The sequence below is a fragment of the Panthera onca genome, chromosome D1 (assembly GCF_046562875.1).
Source record: "Panthera onca isolate mPanOnc1 chromosome D1, mPanOnc1 haplotype 2, whole genome shotgun sequence".
NCBI lineage: Eukaryota > Metazoa > Chordata > Mammalia > Carnivora > Felidae > Panthera > Panthera onca.
Window position 1 is genome coordinate 46,867,353 of NC_138348.1, and position 21,283 is coordinate 46,888,635.

Here is a 21,283-nt window from a genome sequence, read left to right on the forward strand (position 1 = left end):
TCTAAAACTCTGAATTCTATATAACCTATTTTTTACTTGTAACAATTACATCAAGTACTCATTCAGTTAGTAGAAAATTAACAATATGAAGTTTGAAAACTTTAAAAAGTTAAAAAAAAAAAGTTTAGGGGCACCTGAGTGGCTCAGTGGGTTAAGCGTCTGACTCTGGATTTCAGCTCAGGTCCTGATCTCACAGTTCGTGAGTTCTAGCCCCACACCGAGCTCTACGCTGACGATGTGGAGCCTGCTTGGGATTCTTTCTCTCCCAATCTTTCTACCCTTCCCCAGCTCAAGCTCACACTCTCTCTCAAAATAAATAAACTTAAAAAAATACTTCTTAAAGTTTAAATCTAACTATGAGCAATATATTTTACTTGATGGTTAAGAAACCATCAATCAGATGACTCATCACACATAACATAAAATTATAATATTTAAAGCTAGATGGACATTTAGATATCAGATTAAACTCCTTATTTTACAGATGAATAAAAAGAAATTCTGGAACCTGAAGTGACTTGCTTGCCGTAAGGTCACATATGAACACAGATCTACTAAGAAACACAGGCTTTCTGGGGCGCCTGGGTGGCTCAGGCAGTTAAGCATCTGACTTTGGCTCAGGTCATGATACTGCGGTTCCTGAGTTCAAGCCTCCGGTTGGGCTCTGTGCTGACAGTTTGGAGCCTGGAGCCTGCTTGGGATTCTGTGATTCCCTCTCTCTCTGCCCCTCCCCTGCTCACACTCCGTCTCTCTCTCAAAAATAAACATTAAAAACAACAACAACAACACAGGTTTTCTGATGACTTTATAATGTTAACATATTTGTGGCAAAAAAAAATTATAATGACATTATTTTTCCCCTCACTTCCATCTTAATACCCCTTCCACTTCTGCCTTATTCCTTTTAATAGTTGTTCTACTACTGGAAATGGGTAACCCACTAATAATATACTGTAGGTATCTAAACTTAGAAACTAAACAGACTACTCTCAGGAGAGGAAATAATATGCCCTTTACTATTCCTGTTATCTTTATTTTTGATTACAGCTAAGTTTTCTTGTAAGAGTAGGCTGTTGTTGACAAGCAGTGACTCAGCTTCTGATACAACTGACTTGTTTACAAGTCTTAAACGTTCTACTGCATTATTACTAAATCAAAGAAGCTTGTTATCTGTTACCATACTTTTATTTAGAAGCATTGATAATAATTTTAATGTAAAAATATTGCATGCCTATAATTCTCTGAACATGAAATTGTACAACTGAAACAAAAGGGTGAAGGTTACTTAAAACTATTAGAAGACTGTTTGAATTTCCTATTGGAGTAGCCTATAGTGCAAAGAGCAATGTACTGCAGAGGGCAAAAGATCAAGGCTAGAACCCTCAGGTCAAGGTGGCTACTTTTCTTTTAGCTGTATAATTGTATGCAAGTCATTTAGTTCTCACTTTCAAGGTCCACAAATAGTTTTTCTGAGGATCAAGAGAAAATATCTTGAAAATTACCCTACAGGTTATAATATAATAATATCACACAAAAGGTATTAAAATTTATATTATAATTTATAATATTTAAAATTTCAAAAGGTTATCTTTTTTGGGTAATATGAATTTCATCAGACAGGAAAAATCTACAAAGATTTTTTTGTTTTCTGATTACATGGCCTTCTTACAAAAGTTAAAAACCTACTACTATAAAAGTAGTAAAAACAGGGGCACCTGGGTGGCTCAGTCGCTTAAGTGTCCGACTTTGGCTCAGGTCATGATCTCATGGTTCGGGGGTTCAAGCCCCACATTGGGCTCTGTGCTGACAGCTCACAGCCTGGAGCCTGCTTTGGATTCTGTGTCTCCCTCTCTCTCTGCCCTGCCCCACTCACGCTTTCTCTCTCTCAAAAATAAATAAAAAACGTTAAAAAAAAGTTTTTAAATAAATAAAAGTAGTAAAAACACCTCCTACTTTATATAGACTCCTACCTCCTAGTTTATGTAGACTTATAATTTAGAGATAAATCTTATACCTTATCTGGTCCAACTCCCTCATTTAAAAGAAGATAAAAAAGACCGAGAAAGGTTAAGAGACTAAGGCAAAGTCAAACCACTGAGTTTTCTGATTCCCCAACCGTTTCCTTTCATCAGACCAGGGACTATGTGAACTGGGTTATCAAATAGCCATGACCATTTAACGTAATTACCAGTTTTCCCTTTGTAAATCATAAACTCCTCATGAACAGGTACTCTTCTATCTTCTCTCTCTCCTATCAGTACCTAGCAAATGTAATAATTGCATAAAGTATATTTTCTTATCAGGCTTAATAAAAATCCTCAAGGACATGAAAAGATGCTATACATCATTAGTCATTACAGAAATGCAAATTAAACCACAGAGACATCACAACACACTTACTAGAATGTAGAATGGTTAAAAAAAAAACAGAGCAAAAACTAAACAAACAACCCCCCCGACCCCCTGAAACTGCCAAGTACCAACAAGGAAGGATGTAGAGCAACTAAGATGCTCATACATTGCTGATCCAAATGCAAAACAGTATAGCCATTTCAGGAAAGAGTTTGGCAGTGTCTTACACGGTTAAATATGTACTTACCACCCAAAACACAGTACGCAACTATTTGTAGCAGCTTTATTCAGAATCACCAAAAACTAGAAACAACTCAAATGTCCATTAGCTGGTGAATGGATGAACAACGGTTGCATTTGGCAATAAGGAAGACTACTGATACCTTAAACAACATGGATGACTCTGATAGTTTTATACTAGAGGAAAGAAGACTCCAAATGCTACATATTATATGAATTCTATTTATATGATATTCTAGAAAGGCAAAATATGAGGACAGAGATCAGTGGTTGTAGGCCCTGAACATGTATGGGGGCAGTGGCAGGTGGAGGTGGGGACTGGGGCATGAGAACACTCTCTTAAGATAATGGAGATATTCAATATCTAGACTGTAGTGGTGGCTATACAATCCTATCAGTTTGCCAAAATTCACAAAGCTGTATATCATAAAGGGCAAATTTTACTATATAAATTATACCTCAGTAAACCTGACTTTAAAAGAAAAGTTCGGTTTGGGGCGCCTGGGTGGCTCAGTTTGTTAAGCATCTGACTTCAGCTCAGGTCATGTTCTCATGGTTCATGAGTTCAATCCCCACATCGGGCTCTGCACTGCCAGTGTGAAGCCTGCTTGGGATTCTCTCTCTCTGCCCCTCCCCTGTCTCTCAAAATAAATAAACTTAAAGAAAAGAAAAAGTTTCATTCAAGTTCTTCCACTAGAGGAGACCTTGAGTAAGTTACTGAGCTTATACGGCCTTTTTGTTTTTCTAATCTAAAAACGAAGGGGCTGTAATACCTAACTACTACATCCTTTCTATATTAAATCATATTACTGAATTGTAGAAACATTTTCTGTGTCTATTTCTTTCTGTGTCTATTCTGTGTCTGTATTTGTGCCATGTTAATGGTAAATAACGTAATAATAAATATTACAAGACATGTATATTTAAAATGTCAAAATTAAAGCAGTAATATTTCTCAAATGTCTTTTAATAAGAGACTTCATCGCTGGGTATCTAATTTTTCACCAATTCTCTTTCATTACCACAAAGTACTATAAATAAACATAATGTAACAAATTACACAACTTGGTATAAACTCAAAATTAAAGGCAATAATATTAAAACACCTTATCATGATCTCATGATTTGTGAGATCGAGCCCCATGTTGGGCTCTTCACTGACAGCATGGAGGCTGCTTGGGATTCTCTTTCTCCCTCTCTCTCTCTCTCTCTCTGCCCCTCTCCCACACTCTCTCTTGCTCTCTCTCTCAAAATAAATAAATGAACTTAAAAAAAATTAAAACACCTAAACACATAAAAGGGTAGACATTTTATATCAATAAAATGGAATAAATGTATATAAATTCAGTTTATTTATATTTAATAAAGCAATACACACCTTTTAGGAGACGAGTCAAAAATTCTACTTTTTTTTAATTTTTTTTTTTAATGTTTATTTATTTTTGAGAAAGAGAGAGACAGAGCATGAACAGGGGAGGGTCAGAGAGAGAGGGAGACACAGAATCTGAAACAGGCTCCAGGCTCTGAGCTGTCAGCACAGAGCCCGATGCGGGGCTCAAACCCACGGACCGCGAGATCATGACCTGGGCCGAAGTCGGACGCTCAACCGACTGAGCCACCCAGGCGCCCCCAAAAATTCTACTTTTTAATGCAACCCACAACCAGGGCTATATCAAGAGCTCCTTGTGGTTAAGAATTAAAGTCTTAATTTTATTTGGAACATTGGGGATATCCTTGGGATGATTTCATTAATCCCCTAATTAAAAACATTTCTTTGTGGTGTTCTCAGTTGCGCAGCTGCCAACATGACAGTCATCATGAGAGTCATTATTCTCCAACACCAGTGCTACCTCTACCTCCTGAGCTTCAGCCAATAGGAAGGGTGGTAAACACTGGAGTTCTCTATATCAGCATCTCTACCAAGCCTAATGCCTGCAAACAGATCAGTGCTAAAGCACTCAGGAAGCAACCAACTACAAAAGTCACTCACAAAAATGTGTCTTATGTGAAGAAACCACATTGTTATAAGCCTTGTACTGTCAGTGAAAATCAGAACACTGAACTTCTCACTTGCAAACTTCCCTTCTAGCATCGAGTGTGAGAAATTGCTTAGGACTTCAAAACAGATCTATACTGCCAGAGTGTAGCTCTCCTAGCACTTTCTGAAGGCAAATGAAACCTATCTATTTAGCATATTTGAAGACACCTACCTGTGGGTTATCCATATAAAAATATAACAATTATGCCAAAAGATATTCTGCCAGCACAACTCATATGCGGGAAATGCACTTAGGATGCATTATGATGGGAAATACTTCATTCTTAAAAAACAAAAAAGTACCTAATTAAATAACTGCAAATGAAAAAACAAAAACAAGAGAATAAGGTATTAGCAAGTTCCTCCTCTTCCACTTTCATTTGTGTGTAGATTTTTCACACTAATGCAGGGACATAAAACATTCACACAAGTAAAAAATGTTTCAGTGAACGAGTTTAAGGAATTAAGCTTTCTAACAATTATAAACAAACCTGTTAACTTTTTCTGGGAAAAACTTTTTCCTGCCCCCTAATGTATACACAATAAAAAATCTAACCTCCTTATAGGCATACAGAGCCTTCAGCATTTTAAGACACAACCTTCCAGAACCATCTTCTCCTACTGAATCCCAGACAACCTATGCATGTACCCTAAACTTTTTCTCACTTCCTTAAAATATATTACAAACGTTTGTGTTTTAAACACTATTCCCTCTAACTAAACTAACTGGGCTAGCCTCTAGAACTAGGTCAGGTTCCTTATTTATCTTTGAATCTGACTCCTAGCAGCTACTAACTCAGTGCTTAACTGAATGAATGAATTGTGCATCAGGAGCTATTGAAAAAGGATATTTATGATTAAATAAAAATAGCTAAGTATCATTTGAAACAAGAAAGATATTTATAGTCAGACTACAATGCTTTGATTATACTAGAAAATTTCACTTAAGTCATAAATGAGGTCCATGGTCTTCCTAAAGCTAAATCTATAATCTTAACAAAGGTACTGGATTCACTATATACAGAAAGATTTAAATTCCAAATCTTTTCTTAATTATGTCACTTAATAGCCCTTAATTCCTCTCTACTGGGAAGCCACTGTATTTATTGAATACAAGCATGTTATGCTGATATTTGAAAGACTGCAAGTCTCATAGCAGTCAACTACACAGGATCAAATCTAGAGCACAATCAATATACAACTGACAGCAACAGTCTCTTCCATCCATGTCAATTGGTACTACTCTAGAGTTACAGAAAATCAGAATTATCGAACACATAAAGTTCTTTCAGAAACAAACTATTATTTTCTTGTGATGTTTATTATTTATTTTGAAAGAGAGAGAGGAGACTGAGAATTCCAAGCAGACTCCACACTGCAGGCACAGAGATCAAAGTGGGGCTCAAACTCACGAACCATAAGATCATGACCTGAGCCGAAATCAAGAGTCAACGCTTAAGCGACTGAGCCACCCAGACGCCCCAGAAACAAACTACTCTTAACATGGATCCTGCTTTAAAATAACATTTCACACTAAATCTTACAAAGCACTAATTTGTTAATCCCATAAGGTATCCTGACAAATACCTATACATACTAAACTGATTTTTGTCAGAACCTCATTAGACTCAAAAATTTGTTTCTAGTATTTGTACTCTGTTACATGTTTCAGTTTTCAAAACACTAAGAATAGCAGTATATTCATACCAGCAATATTTCAGGATATAAAAGAACCTGTCCAATCAAACAATCATTTAGGATTTGTGCAAACACATAAAGATATTTAGCTGACAGGTCATAATCAGAACTGTAACCATAACTGACTAGTACATTTAATAACTAAAATACAATTTCATTTCATCAATAACTATTTATTGGACAACAATAAATGTGCTGGCCCCTAGAAAGAATATAGGATGCAAGCAATAACATAATGAAGGTATTAACAAAAATGATACCTACTGCACATTTATAGAGTGCTTATTATATGCAAGACATGTATTAACTCATTTCATGTTCCCAACAACCCTAGGAGGTAGTTACTAGTATCCTCATTTAACTAAGGTACCAAGAAGCTAAGTAACTTGCCCAAGGTCACAAAGCTTAGTATTTAAACCCAGGCACTCTGGCTGTCATCTCCTGACTGAGAAGAGTTTCTAATCTAATAAAGGTATTAACGCAGTAACATGTAACTTATAATAAGGGGGTATAATTTTCAAATGCCAAAAGATACAGTGCAATGGGTTTCAGGGTTAGGGAAATGCAATCTGGTTGAAAGAGGAGAATCAGGACGGTTTCTTGTAGGAAGTAAGAGGGGCTAGATTTTGCTGGTAGGATAAAATTTTAAAAGCATTTTTTCAAAAAACATCAAAATTCAAGACATATATCTCAGTAATTTTCATAAAAACAGTAATCTCTCAACAGTGGGCTGTAGCAAGTTTTATGTAAATGAAAATATTCATATCCATGGCTACTTTATGTATGCACGGTTCAGTTTGGTCCTACTAAACAAAAGAATATAGCAGTTGTTATTGCTTCCACACCTAGAGATAAAGTAAACAGAAGTATGCAGTAAGACAGAAAGAAGACCTCTGTTTACTTACACTACACTTATATCCACCCCTTCTTCCACCATATAAATACCAAATAATGCTCAGGAGAAAGGTGTGCTCTTTAAGAATCCTGATGTGGAGGATTATGTCATTTTTGCTAATCATTTGCCATCACTGCCAATCACAATCATTTTGCCCCAGAGACTTTGTACAATGGAGAATGTTTGTACAAAATTAGGTTTTAAGCTAACAGTATCTGGACAGAACACTTTAAAATCTGTGTAATAAACCTCACACACACACACACACACACATACACACACACAAATAGGGTGCCTGGATGGCTCAGTCAGTTAAGCATCTGATTCCAGCTCAGGTCATAATCTCATGGTTTGTGGTTCAAGCCCCACAACGGGCTCTGTGTTGACAGCTCAGAGCCTGGAGCCTGCTTCGGATTCTGTATCTCTCTCTGTCCCTCCTCCACTCACGCTGTCTCTCTCTCAAAATAAAATAAACATTAAAAAAAATGAATCCGTTTTAAAAGTAGATGTCTTCTGGAACCTTAATTTAAAATAGATATTTAAATATACATTTAATACTATGTTTTTCACAACACCCTATTTTCAATACAATTTTTTCTTTCCAAGTTGGGCTACCATGGTACTCTAGTACCCCAGAAATGTACTGGCTCTCTCCCTTCCATTCCAGCAAAAAATTGTGGTACCTCAACACTAAGATGCAAAAAGTTTATGTGACTAATCAAAAGAAATGGAAAATAAAAAAGAGGAAACCCTAAAAAAGTACTTAAATAGTAGTTTTCATGTAAAATCCAATTCACCCATTTAAAACTCCCTAGGAACCAGATGATAAAAAAGTACTTCATACTATGCACTCAGGGCAGGGCACAGAATTGACACATGAAAGCAAACAACTCACCTAGGAACAGCAACTAATACAGTCAAATGTGGCTAAAACAAAACTGGCCTGGGGCAGAAGACAAAAACATTAAGTTAGGAATTTAAAGAGGATAGACTGATTAAAGAGGTTAAAGAGGATAGACTGATTACATATAGGCATTCAGCTCCGCAGCTTCTCAAGATATTGCTAAAATAAGAGTAAAGAAATATTTTGAAGAGCCCAAACCTGTAAGAAACCAGAAACATGGTTTTAGAAACCAGAAAGCAGATCAAATGGTAATGACTCTACATCTGAAGAGGCTGAATTCTACATTAGCTTAGAAGAAAACCAGACACCTGGTTTATATCAGATTTACATTTATACCAAAAGACCTCCTATACTCCCAGAAGTGATGTTTCCAGGGTTGAGGCAGAGAAAATATACCACGGGCTGAAGCATAATGTGGTGCCAGAAAGTAAGTTAAGTGCTCAAAAAGCAAGGATGAACACACCAATGCCAACCAGAAAGAGCTTCCCTGGCCAAGACTGGAACAGCTTAAAAAACAAAGCAAATAAAATAGTACTGGGTTATAATTGAAAGAATACAATAAATACCCAGAAGTCTGTATCGATATAAACATATAAGTAGATATATGGAGAATAGGGATAACTCTTCTTCACAGAATTACAATTAATAAACACAGAAATAATGAGGAAAATAGAAAATTGCTATTAGAATGCACCAGTAATAAGACAAGATCCATACATGGATGCTAAAAATTAGTAGGCAGAATAAGTTTAAAAAGAAACAAGATAACTGCATACTCTCCAATATTTAATAATTACTAAAGAGGAAAATAGTAACTTTACAAGTGGAGAAACTCAGCAGACACCATACCCAAGAGATCAAGGTTAACACATCACTAGCAGTACATCATATTCCCCAAGACCTCCCATATGATGTACTGAGGACACATCACATCTGTAATATCCCTCTCTTTACTTTAATTCCTAACCTCATGAGAGAGGTCATAAATCATGAGAAAATGTCAGACAAACCCAAATTAAGGGCCATTATACAAAATAACTGTTCAAAAGTGTCAAGGTCAATGAAAGAAGGAAAAGGTGAGGATTGTCACAGATAAAAGGAAACTAAGGAGACAAGGCAACAGAATGCAGCATAGGATCAAGAATTTGGATCTTGGAACAAAAAAAGCCCATTAGTGGAAAAACTAGTTAAATCTGGTTAATTTCTTACTTTTGATAAGTGTTCATAGTTACATAAGATGTTAACATGAAGAGAAGCTCGGTGAAATGTATATGAGAATTCTCCAATCTTTTTCCAACTTTTCTACAAAAAAACTTTAAAGGAAAATGGGAGGGGAAAAAAAAAAACCCTAAAAGGCACAGAAGCTGGCATTTTCAGACACCGTGGGAATAAGGGTGGGGTCCAAACTAGAAGAACAGATTGAAATTTAAGAGGCAGTGAGAACCCCCAGGCCCCTCTTTTACCTCTTGACCCTCCCTGGCAAAAGGCCAAATGACCTCGGAGAGCATGAAACAGGGTGTCTCTGCACTAGAGGACGCCAGGCTCAAATGAATGTGAGGAATGCCATACTGAAACCTGGAGAACAAATGAAAATGTATTTACATTCTTTTACATTCTTAATGATTTTCCTACTCAACTCCCAAGCTTGTCCTCTCCCGGCATAAGATCAGAAACCTTTTCTGGGAAATCAGTCCAGCACAAGATAGAAGATGTGTCATTGGTAATCTGCAAGGAAGTTATTCAACTATATCCCTCTACAGGGAAAATCATAATCACCCACTTGTAGGGCTTCTAAGCTTTTTAAGCCACCTCTTTTAAGAGCTGACTTGGAAGGATCACCAGCCATCTCATATGAAAGACAAAGCCCAAGCAAATAAACACAAAAAGGAAATCTGGAGGAAAGGGGGAATACACAGAGAGGAAAACTATACTAATTTCCCAACAGGGATAAGAGAAGCATTGCATCCACAAGTCAGAAACGGAATATTTAAAATTTTTTCAGGAAAAATAAAAAGAGTGCTTGGAAATTATAAATATGATGGCAGAAATAAAACCTCAGTAGAAGAACTGTAAGATAAAAGTTGAGAAAAATTTCCCAGAAAGCAAGGGGAAAAGAAATGGAAAATAGATGAACACAGACAAGAAAATTAGAGAAAGCAGTCAGTAGGCCCAACGACTAAACAACAGGAACTCAAGAGAGAACAAAGAAAACCAATGGAGGAAATGAAAAAAATACATTTAAGGAAATTTCCCAGAACTGATGAAATACATTTCTGAACAAATAAGACTACCCTGAACTCAATAGAAATGGATTATAAAAGACCTATACCTATTCCCGCACATAATACAGGAATTTCAGAACTGTAGGCAAAAAGATTCTCTAAGCTTCCAGAAAGGAAAAAAAAAGTTTCAAAATAGTGGGAAAGAATCTTCTAAGTATCTGATGCCTCAACAGCAACACTGAAAAAAAGAAAACAGCGGAGCAATGTTTGCAAAATTCTGAGAGAAAGTTTTTTTCTAACCAAGAATTCTCTGTCCAGCCAAACTCTATAAAGCAAGAGAAAAGAAACATTTTCAGGCATGTGAGGTCTGGGAAAAATTGTATCTCATCCAGAGACCACTACTGAAAGTGGTCCTCCAAAATGAGAAAACAAGCAAAGAAAGAAGACATCAGATACAGAACGAGGAGACCCAATACAAGAGAGACCTGAGGGGGTCTACTAAGATGACAGTAAAGGCAAATCTAAGACAACAGCTGCAATTCAAAAAAATGTAAATAAAAAATTAGTAGGTTGAACAAAATAAGACGAGATTTACACACTTGAGAGAGAGTTTGGACTAAATCAGTTTCTCAACAGTGTCACTAGTGACACTTTGAGCCACATAATTCTTTGTTGAGGATGTCCTGTGCAGTACAGGGTGATGTTTGGCAGCACAGCTGGCTTCCACTACTAGATATCAGTAGCACACTCCCTGCCCTCCTTCCACCCACCCAACAAGGCCAAATGTCCACTAGGTTGCCCCCTGTTGAGAACGCCTTGGCTAAATGAAGTACACAGAAAACTAAACAAAAGCCAATTTAAAACAAAAACAAAAACCATTAACTCAGGGAAAACAAGATGTACTAGAAAGGAAAATAATCACAGCAAACTACAGGGCTCAACTATGAATAGCTTATAGTCACATTGAGTACTGATGTAACCAAAGTACTTGCAATATGACAATACCGGGAAGATGAAGCAGGTTTGAGAAGTGTGTCTCTGAGTGGCTGGGGAGAGCAGTAAACCGTATCTTCCACTGTAAGAAGTCAGTAGATAATGCCTTAAACTCAAAAACCAAGAAGGAACACTACTAGCATGCTATTTTGAGATATGGAGATAAACATCAAAAAAATGAGTTGAAAGTGGCTGTCTTTGAAGAGCCTGAAATAAAAGGGAAGGAGAATTTGCAAGCGACTATGTTTTGTCAATAATCTTGCAGAACTATTAAACTCTTTTAAATGTGTGCATGTATAACTTTGATAAAAATTAAACTTAAAAAAAATCAACTGAAGCTGGATTATGAAGTACTTTCACTGGTGAAGGCTGTGCGTGCAGACTTAGAACCAAACAGCTTTATAACTTTGAGCAAGGTCCTCAACCTCTTTAAACCTTACCTTCTTCATCTATAAGATAATGAAAAATAATAGCTGTCTTAGAGGGCTCTTACAGGAATTAAATAAGATAACATATGTAAACTGTTTAGCATAGTGTCTGGCACACAGTGTTTATAAACAGTACCTATTATTCACTTGGCAATCGGAGGGTAGTAACTATAAACTTTCAAAGTAAGTAAATCATAAATTCACCTGTTTTAGAAAGTAACTGACGTTGTGGAGAGGACAGCTTAGGAAAGAGAACAGCCTACAGGTAAAAAAAAAAAAAAAAAAAAAAAAAAAAAAAAAAAAAACACCACTTAGCAGGAATACATTTGAATGAGAAAACAGAGGCAGAGCCACAAAGTGAAAAGTAAGGATACAAGTGATGAACTAATTTAAATATAAGAAAAAGGAAAAAGGAGGAGTCAAAAAAAAATCTCCCAACTTAAGCAAATCAATAGATGCTGACAACACTAACTGAACAGAACAGGAAAGAAAAGTGTTGAGAGGAGAACATGACAAGAGAGATAGAAAAGATCTTGATATTACCTACATTCAATTTGTGGGTCTTAAGAGTACAACCAACTAGAGATATCGAGTATGCAGGTGGAAATCTGAATCTAGAAGAAGAGAGGTCAGGACTGGAGACAGAAATGGGTATATTACAATGAAAGGCTGAAGCCACGCAAGTGGATCAGATTACTCTGTGGCAAATACACAGAGCAAGAAGAGAGGGAAAAGATAAAAATCAGCATAAAAAACAATATAATACCAAAAATTGCCTCAAAAACTACAATTAGTTCATTTAAATTTCTTTTTTTTAGTACTGTACATGCCCATTGTTGAACTATGTAAAGAAAATCTAAATATAGCTCAATGATCCAGATATCCAAGAACAATAATTATTATTTTAGAGTATTCCTTCTAATCTTTAAGTGTGCATAACCCTAAATTGTCCATTCTTTCCCTGACAAATTTGGAATCATACACAACTGCATTGTTTTTTTGCTTTATTAAGTGGACATTTCCCCAATGGTGTCTGAAATACTAATGATTTTTATTAAACACTCCAATATATGTAAACCACGGTTGTTACTTGACATAACTACCAAACTGCCTTTTACTGGTAAAGGAAAATCAATACTCCAAATATTTTTTTTAAAGGCTAATTTTTAAAGAACGGCCAAAACCAAGAAAGATCATCGCAGCATATTTCCTCAAGTAATTAGGAAACATAAAATTAAAAAAATATTCATTTGACATTGACCGTAGTAAATATTGATGGATTTTATTAAATACCAGATAATAGAGGGGCGCTTGGGTGGCTCAGTCAGTTAAGCGTCCAACTCTTCATTTCGGCTCAAGTCATGATCTCACGGTTCGTGAGTTTGAGTCCAGCATTGGCTTCTGTGCTGACACAGCAGAGCCTATTTGGGATTCTCTCTCTCTCTCCCTCTCTTTCCCTCTCTCTCTTCTACTCCTGTGTGCTCCCTCTCTCTCAAAAATAAATAAATGAATAAAAGAAAAACAGGTAACAAATAAAAAATAAGTTGTTTTAATGTTTTGGGAGTTCTCAGGGAGCCTGGGTGGGTGGCTCAGCTGGTTAAGCATCTGACTTCGGCTCAGGTCACGATCCCACTGCTCGTGGGTTCGAGCCCTGCGTCCAGCTCTGTGCTAACAGCTCTCAGCTCACAGCTTAGAGCCTGGAGCATGCTTCAGATTCTGTCTCAGTCTCTCTGTCCCTCCCCGGCTCAAGCTCTCTCTCTCTCTTTCTCTCTCTCTCTCTAATATAAACAAAAACGTTAAAAAAAATAATGTTTTGAGAGTTGTCAATATCAATGGTCTTCATATAAGACCTCATATGTGAGGTCACTGTGAAGCTCAAATGAGGTAATATATACAAAGCACATATAACAGTATCTGACATACAATAAATGTTCCATAAATATTGGTTATTACTATCACCACCATTAGTTCCATATAGAAGCAGTAGTTACTGCATGGAAAAGAGGCAGAAAGAAATGCACTGAGATATGAAACTAAATACTCTTTTGTCTTTTCTTTCACTTTTCCATCTTCTCTACATTTATACACTCTGGACATCACTTTAAGTACTATGGTTAAACCATTAGTAAATATGTACCTTATCCTTAATTACACATAAGACACTTGAGGGAAAAAATAAATCTCTCCTATTTCCTCTACATATTCCTTACATGTCACAGTACAGTAATATGCACAGTGAGGACTCAATAAATATTAGTGTCACAAATCCTTATAAAGAAGGAGAATAATAAAAGCAACAAAGCAATAAATAAAAATTGGGATAATAGTAAAAGCAAGAGATCTGAAAGCCAATATTAATACAATTCAAAGAGACAGAACAGAATGAAAAAGTGAGGTGAAAAGCTTTACTGTTAACCACAATGAACAGATCACACTCTCTTTGCTCTTCTCTAGGTACAATAATTTAGGAGGGATACTAAAAACACTGGACTGTGTCTAAAAGAGAGCAACTGAGAAAAAGTTAAAGAACTGAGGACGCTCAGATTGTAGAAAAGAGGACTGACTTCCTACTCCCCCTCACATCTTCAACAATGAGAAAAAGCTATCCCATGGGAAATGATTTAGGATTTCTCTGTTGTCCAAAGGCAATCATCAAAAAATGGCAGGTATAGAGGTCTAGACTTCTCTCAGCTCAAAAACTTAAAATAACATCTTTTCTAAGGCAAAGATGTTATCAGAGATTAGTCATGAAAATGTTCAAGCAAAGGTTGGAAAACAGCTTGCCAACGGTGCTGTGGAAAACATCCAAGTAGGGGATAATTGGTTAGAATTCTAGGTTTCTTTACAACGCTGTCACCACATCAATGAATATTACTGAATATATGTTCCAGAAAGGATACTGTCCTAGACCTATAATGTATACAAAAACAGAGAACTGAGAAACACACACAAAGATCTCTGCTGCCAAGGAATTCATAAAAAATAATATAAAAATGTGGGGGCACCTGGGTGGCTCAGTCGCTTAAGTGTCCGACTTCGGCTCAGGTCACGATCTCATGGTTTGTGAGTTTGAGCCCCACATTGGGCTCTGTGCCAACAGCTCAGAGCCTGGAGCTTGCTTCAGATCCTGTGCCTCCTTCTCTCTCTACCCCTCCCCTGCTCGCACTCTGTCTCTCTGTCTCTCTCTCTCTCTCTCTCTCAAAAATAAACAAACATTAAAAAATAATAATATAAAAATGTATATTACAGTTTGAGACCATAATAGATGTCACCAAGCACTATTCATTAGTTGCCAAATGAATTCCAGTCATATGTAAAGGTCTCCTAAGAAGGAGAAATCCCTAAGGTTAAAATGGTCATAAAAAGATTTTTACAATAAATGAGCTATGGGGTGTTTAAGGAAAAATGTATACTAAGAGTCTGAACAAAGAAGTAGCAAAGAGGGGATAGTACAAACAGAAGTAAAAAGCAAGTTACAGAGAAACCCGTTTGGCTGCATTAAAAACTTGTTTCATGGGAGAAGAGATAAGCTGAAAAGGAAGGTTGTGGCCAGAATCAACTGTACTAGGCCTTGAATACAAAGCTAAGTAGTTTCAAATTTATCCTGTAGACAGCATCTATAGTAACTACTCGACTCTCCTATTGCCACAGACAACAGTAAATAAATGGCATGGCGTGTTCCAGTAAAATTTTATTTATAAATACTAAATGTGAATTTCATATATTTTCATGTGGCACAAATTATTCTATTTATTTTCTTACAATAACAGCCATACAAAAACGGGCTACGAGCTGGATTTGACACACAGGGTTTACCAATACCTGTACTACACTAAGCTGCCTTCTTTGGAGTGGTCTACGATACATTTGTCCTGGAGCTTCAGGGATGAGAATAATATATTATTCATTCAACAACTACACACATGCATGAATGCACACACCCAACCAAGATCTAAATCTAGTAGAGGTAAGAGGTTCCCCATACAAAGGTCCTAAAGACAAAACGAAGCAAACAAAAACAACAGAATCCTCTAGATTGTTGATAATAAGCCATTAGAACCAAAGCAAGTTTTTTTTTTAATTCTACAATTTATTTTCACATAGCAAATTTATTTAGTTACACACTACTCTTCCAGACCCTCCAGGTTACACGGAGGGATCTATAAATTAGAATATAATCAAGGAACAGTGCAGGGATGTGAGTTCTAGTCCTCACCCTCTAATTTACTCATGTGATCCTAAACAAGTCACTTTCAATCCTCTGGCCCTATGTCCTCATCTCTAAAGTAAAGGGATGTAAGTTACTAGATGATCACTATGCTCTCCCTCAGCGTTAGCACTGTATAATTCTATTCCTACTACAAAGACCAGACAGGAGATGACAAAGACAGAAGTGATAATTAAGGACACAGAAAAGGCACTGACTAAATGAGCAGGCAGATAAGACAAACAGATAGGAAAAAAAACAAAAAAGTACAATATCACCAAAAGCAAATGCAACAGAACACCCAAGGAAGAGAAGCAAGTAAGAAGAATTCAGAAAGAGTATGGCTATCAAAAAAGAACTAGGTAGCTAGCTAGCTTAAAAAGGCAAGAACTTCAAGTGACAGTCTTAAGATGTGAGACTACTGTGCATGCTTCCAGGAATCATGAGAAGAGCCAGGGAAAAAGAACAGCCTGAAGATGAATCTAGATAATGGGGGGGGGGAAGGGGAAGGCATATGTTCCAAAAAATATAGAAGAAGAAAAAACTGGGATGTGCTTGAAGCCTTAGGTAAAGGAGTTAGTCTTAAAGGAGAGGAAATTAAAATCCAAACTTTGGTAAAAGCAGCATTACAGTATCAGCTTTTACACAACAGATATTTTCCTGCGAAGTTATATATCCATAACGTGTCTTTTATACACCAATCAGGGAAATCTGATGTTGCATTTTCTTAACGTTTCACCTATATTGATTTTTCTAATGGTCAAAAAATAAAGAAAGGACTAACTTTGGTTTTTGTAAGAATGAAAACCAGCAGTATGTACCTCTAAAAGAAAATGCATGTTGTATCTTTCTTATAGCAACTATTACTTCGATCCTTGAATAAGAGTTACTTAGGTAATAAGGTACCTCTCCCCTAAATGAAGCTCAAGGAACATTACCAGTGTTCTCTTTCTTAGTAGCTTTGCAAGCTCCCAAGGCAAGAATTCTGATTAATTTATCTGCTTAGCCACTTTGCACAGAGTTTGTGATGTTCGATGAATAAATACTGACACATGATACCGGAGTTTTTAAAAAACTGTGCTTGCAAAACAATATCATCTGACAAAGTTAGAAAAATATTTTTATCATAAATAACTCTAATATCACTTTTGCAGTGTCAGAGCTTGCTTAAGTAACAACCAATTGCTACAAAGCAACTAAAAAAGCAAAACTAAGAATTTTTAAGGAACATCACTTACAAATACCAAGATTCTACACAGCTCATTTCAAAAAGACACTGCCTCTATTTAAGGTATATGAGAATAAAAATCCAAAGCATTAGCCTGATGATTAACCAGTTAAAAATACACATTTGGATACGCTGAAGATATTTATAAAGCCAACAGAGATACTATTAATATGTTGAAATTCACTGGCCAGTGCTGGATTCTACCATTAACCTTCTACTACTATTCAAGAGAAGCCAAGATGTCAAGGCTTCTCATATCACTTGCTTTTAAGAATTCAAGAAGTCACCCAAACTAGCATACACAACCCAACTACAAAAAGTAGTGCAGCTCTCCATATGGTAATGTTTGGCTATCTCTTACCTTTACATGAAAGTCACATTAACTTTTTCAACGATCTTCGATAGGCCCCATTTAGGCAGGCCAACAGTATTTACCGAGTAACAGGAGTTCAAAAAAGTCCTAACAGTTAACTCTGTTCTCCCACAGATCTCAAGTTGGGTGTAGATTTCACAAGCCCTGAAAGCTACACACTGCCACTGTCAAAACCAGAAGAAGCACCGTCACCCTGTCGTGCCCATTACCAACTGTTACAGAATTTTGTCTTCAAAATTATGTTGGCTCAACATGTTAAATAAGTACTTAAAAGGCCACTTTCTCCCCCAAAGCTGGACCTGATCCCTTCCACTCCGCTCCTTTATTTGTCCAGCCCGACAAACGCGAGAAAGGAGGTCTCGACTCCCCAGGCCCCTTAGATCCAGTCAGGTCTCCCAACTGCTCACCGCACCCACCGTACAGCCCCCACCACACACCTCCTCCTTCCCTCACAGCCAGGCCCGCACAAGAGCTGGGCCCGCAGCCGACCCCTCGCCCGGGCCTGCTCTGCCTCGAGCGGACGCAGGCCTCGGGCCTAGCCTCCTCCGCTGGCCCCTCACCTCTTTCGGGACCAGTTGGTTCTCCTCGCCGGGCACCATGGCTCAGACTCCGGCCGCTCCTCTCTGCCCGGCCGGGGGAGGGGGCAGGGTGGTGGCGGCTTTCTAACTCAGGAGAGAATGGCAGCGGCAGTCATCCTCTCCAGCGTCTGCGTTCCGGCAACCGCGGAGGCCTCAGACTGGGCCTCAGACACCAGCGCGCAGACACCGACCCACGGCTGCTCCGCCGCTGCCGCCGCAGCCGCCGCCGCCGCCGTCGCCTTCGTCGTCGGCCCCTCCCCCAGCCCGCTGCAATCAATGGAAAAATGGCGGCGGCCGCTCTCGCGAGAATTCGGACCGTCGGGCTCCCAGCCCCGCGCCAGGCGCCCAAGGTGCCGAGGCAGCTGTAGTTCGCGTCTAATTACCTCAGCTCTTACTCAGCCCCGGGATGTACAAAAGTGGTTCAGCGGCCCTGCAAACGCCTTTCGTGGGAGGGATTCTGGACCGTCCATCTCGGGACTCCCCCTGCCGGCAGGGAGAGGGCCAGGCCTCAGAATACTCCATGCCTTCTGGGGCTCTTCGGACCCGCTGCCCACCAGGGAAAGAGTCGAGCCGAAAACTCCCTCTCTGACCCTACCACCCCCCCCAATACGGCTCTCCCTTCCCGTTAGAAAAGCGGCTGAACTTCAGCCCCTCTTCACATAGCCCTGTCCTCTTTCTGGAAGAGAAGGCGTCACGGGCGGTCTCTCGGCCTCCGCCCTCAGACGCGGCCCCAGCCTGAAGGAACTGCGTTTTCTTTTTCGCCTCTCCCTACCCTCTTGATGGCCCCGGCTCGAGGGACCTCAAGGCCATTTCCTGCGAGGGGAGGCGGCAGCCCTCGTCTCAGAGAAACGGTGTCACTCTCCACGCACCTCCCCCGCCAAACACACACACACCCTCCATTAGAGCGGCACTCTCCTGCCCCCTTTATGGGAACTTCCTTCTCCCGACAGGTTCAAGTCTGGGACTGAGATCGCTTCTGCGAGTAGGGCTGCGGTTTGAACATACCATCTTCTTTAAGAATGTTTTCAGAGTGCTTAAATCTCCTCTGTCAGCATTGTGCTCTGTTTTATACTAAACAAATTATGCAATAGTTATTTTTCCAAATCTCACTCATGAAACCTTACTTTATGAAGACTCATCAAGGGGTCCCTCGTGAAGACTTCCGTGGGTACAGAGATTTTACACCGTGCTGAGATAATATAATCCTGCCATATTCCTAACACCCACAGCATTAACTACCTGTACTTGTGCTCTCCAAACTTTTATTTTTAATTTTTTAATGTTTATTTATTTTTGAGTTTACTTATTAACGTTTATTAATTTTGAGTGTGAGGGGCGGTGGGCAGAGAGAAAAGGAGACAGAATAGGAAGCAGATTCCAGTCTCTGAGCTGTCAGCGCAGGGCCCAGATGTGGGGCTTGAACTCACGAACTGTGAGATCATGACCTGAGCTGAAATCAGGAGCTTAATAGATTGAGCCACCCAGGGGCCCCTCTCTAAACGTTTTTTGATTGCATTCCCCTATTAGCAAAAAAAAAAAAAAAAAAAGTGTGTGTAAGTCTGTATACTTGTGTAAGTCATATACACATCCTGCTATATGTGACATAAAACGTTTTTAATATGTAAAAAGGATAAGATAAAAATAAACATTTAAAGGTAACTGTAAGAGTTATTTTTTTATATTAATGGTAGAAAGAATTCTTGTTACTCTCACTAAATACATTTAGTGAAAGCAATATGATTGACTGGGTTTCAATGGTTTTTAAAATCTTTAATACCTTCTGAAGCAGTTATTAAATTTTCTGATTCAACGTTCAGACTATTTCTGTACCTCATTTTAATGGCTGTCATAAGCTGGAAAAGATAACTCACAAAGATATGTAAATCTTAATGGAAGAAGTACATCTTTGGCTGTTCTTACTAATGCAAGTATCCATTTTTATCACTTCCATCCACCAATCATGAAAAGTTTTTATTGAAATTCAACTAACTTTCTATCTTTCCTGATGTCAGCCAGAAAATGTTGCATTTTAAATTGTTAACAAATGGGTTCAGAACTCTTTGGAATTCATTGCCTGGAAGAGTTTTCAATAGCTTAGAGAATTCTGCCTTCAAGTTTTAATGTACATGTGTAAGATTTTTTTTAGGGTACTGACCTTGTCTTTATTTAAAATTTTGATATTTTGTTCATCATAGATGTTTGCATTAATTTTGAATTTTTAGGGGGCACCTAAGGGGCTCAGTCAAATGTTCAACTCTTGATTTTGGCTCAGGTCATGATCACGTGGTTCATAAGATCTGTGCTGTTAGCACAGAGCCTGCTTGGGATTCTCTCTCTCCGTCTCTGCCCCCCACTCCAAAAATAAGTAAATTAAAAAAAAAAATGTTGTAGTAAGATACTGTTTATCTTGATTACTGAAGTTGTGGCTGTTCTCTTAAGTTTTGCACCGGAGGGGAATGCCTCACCTCACTTACCATTGTCTCAGCCTTAGGTAGCACACAAACCATTTGTACATTAAACTCCTGTAATAGAAATATTTCCAAATCATTGATTTCAAAATGTTCTTCCCACTATTTAATAAGATGGTTTCTGTACAGCTCATGCTAGAAGTAGATATGTCATCTCTCCTATCACCTTTTTTGCTTATGTTTGCATTATTGTCTTCAACTCATGTTTTCTTTCCAGAAATCTTTTTCTAGCTACTTTCATTTTATTTATTTTTAAATAATTTATCTTTTTGCTAGCCTAAATTTTTATTAAGTGTGTTAGAAGAGCTAGCAACATTATATTCCCCTACATTAAAGCTTTTTCTATATATTAAATATAATTTGTCAAATTGGTTTCCATTCGACACCCAGCGCTCATCCCAAGAGGTGCCCTCCTTAAGGCCCATCACCCACTTTCCCCTCTCTATTTATTTATTTTTAAGTAGGCTTCACGCCAAGCATGGAGCCCAACATGGGGCTTGGCCTGAGATCAAGACTTGAACTGAGATCAAGAGTCAGTCACTTAACTGACTGAGCCACCCAGGCACCCCTAGCTTCTTTCCTTTTAGTGAGGGATTAGTTTAATGAAATAATAATGTCATTGGTAAGTTTTCTTAACCCAGCACACATAAACTGGAATA

The 21,283-nt window shown here is 38.1% G+C and overlaps 1 protein-coding gene across 2 annotated transcripts in view; it reads right to left on the bottom strand.

The window, feature by feature from the left end:
• The window catches only part of USP47 (ubiquitin specific peptidase 47), a 106,928-nt gene extending 88,204 nt beyond the window's left edge, over nucleotides 1–18,724 (bottom strand). Inside the window, exon 1 of one of the 2 annotated variants that reach the window (XM_060606017.2) lies at nucleotides 18,139–18,724. In XM_060606017.2, the coding sequence (XP_060462000.1) occupies nucleotides 18,139–18,177 (39 nt within the window). In that variant the 5' untranslated portion in view covers nucleotides 18,178–18,724. The remainder of the gene's footprint in view (nucleotides 1–18,138) is intronic. The other variant, XM_060606018.2, reaches the window with a different exon arrangement.
• Between the last annotated feature and the right edge of the window lie 2,559 nt (nucleotides 18,725–21,283).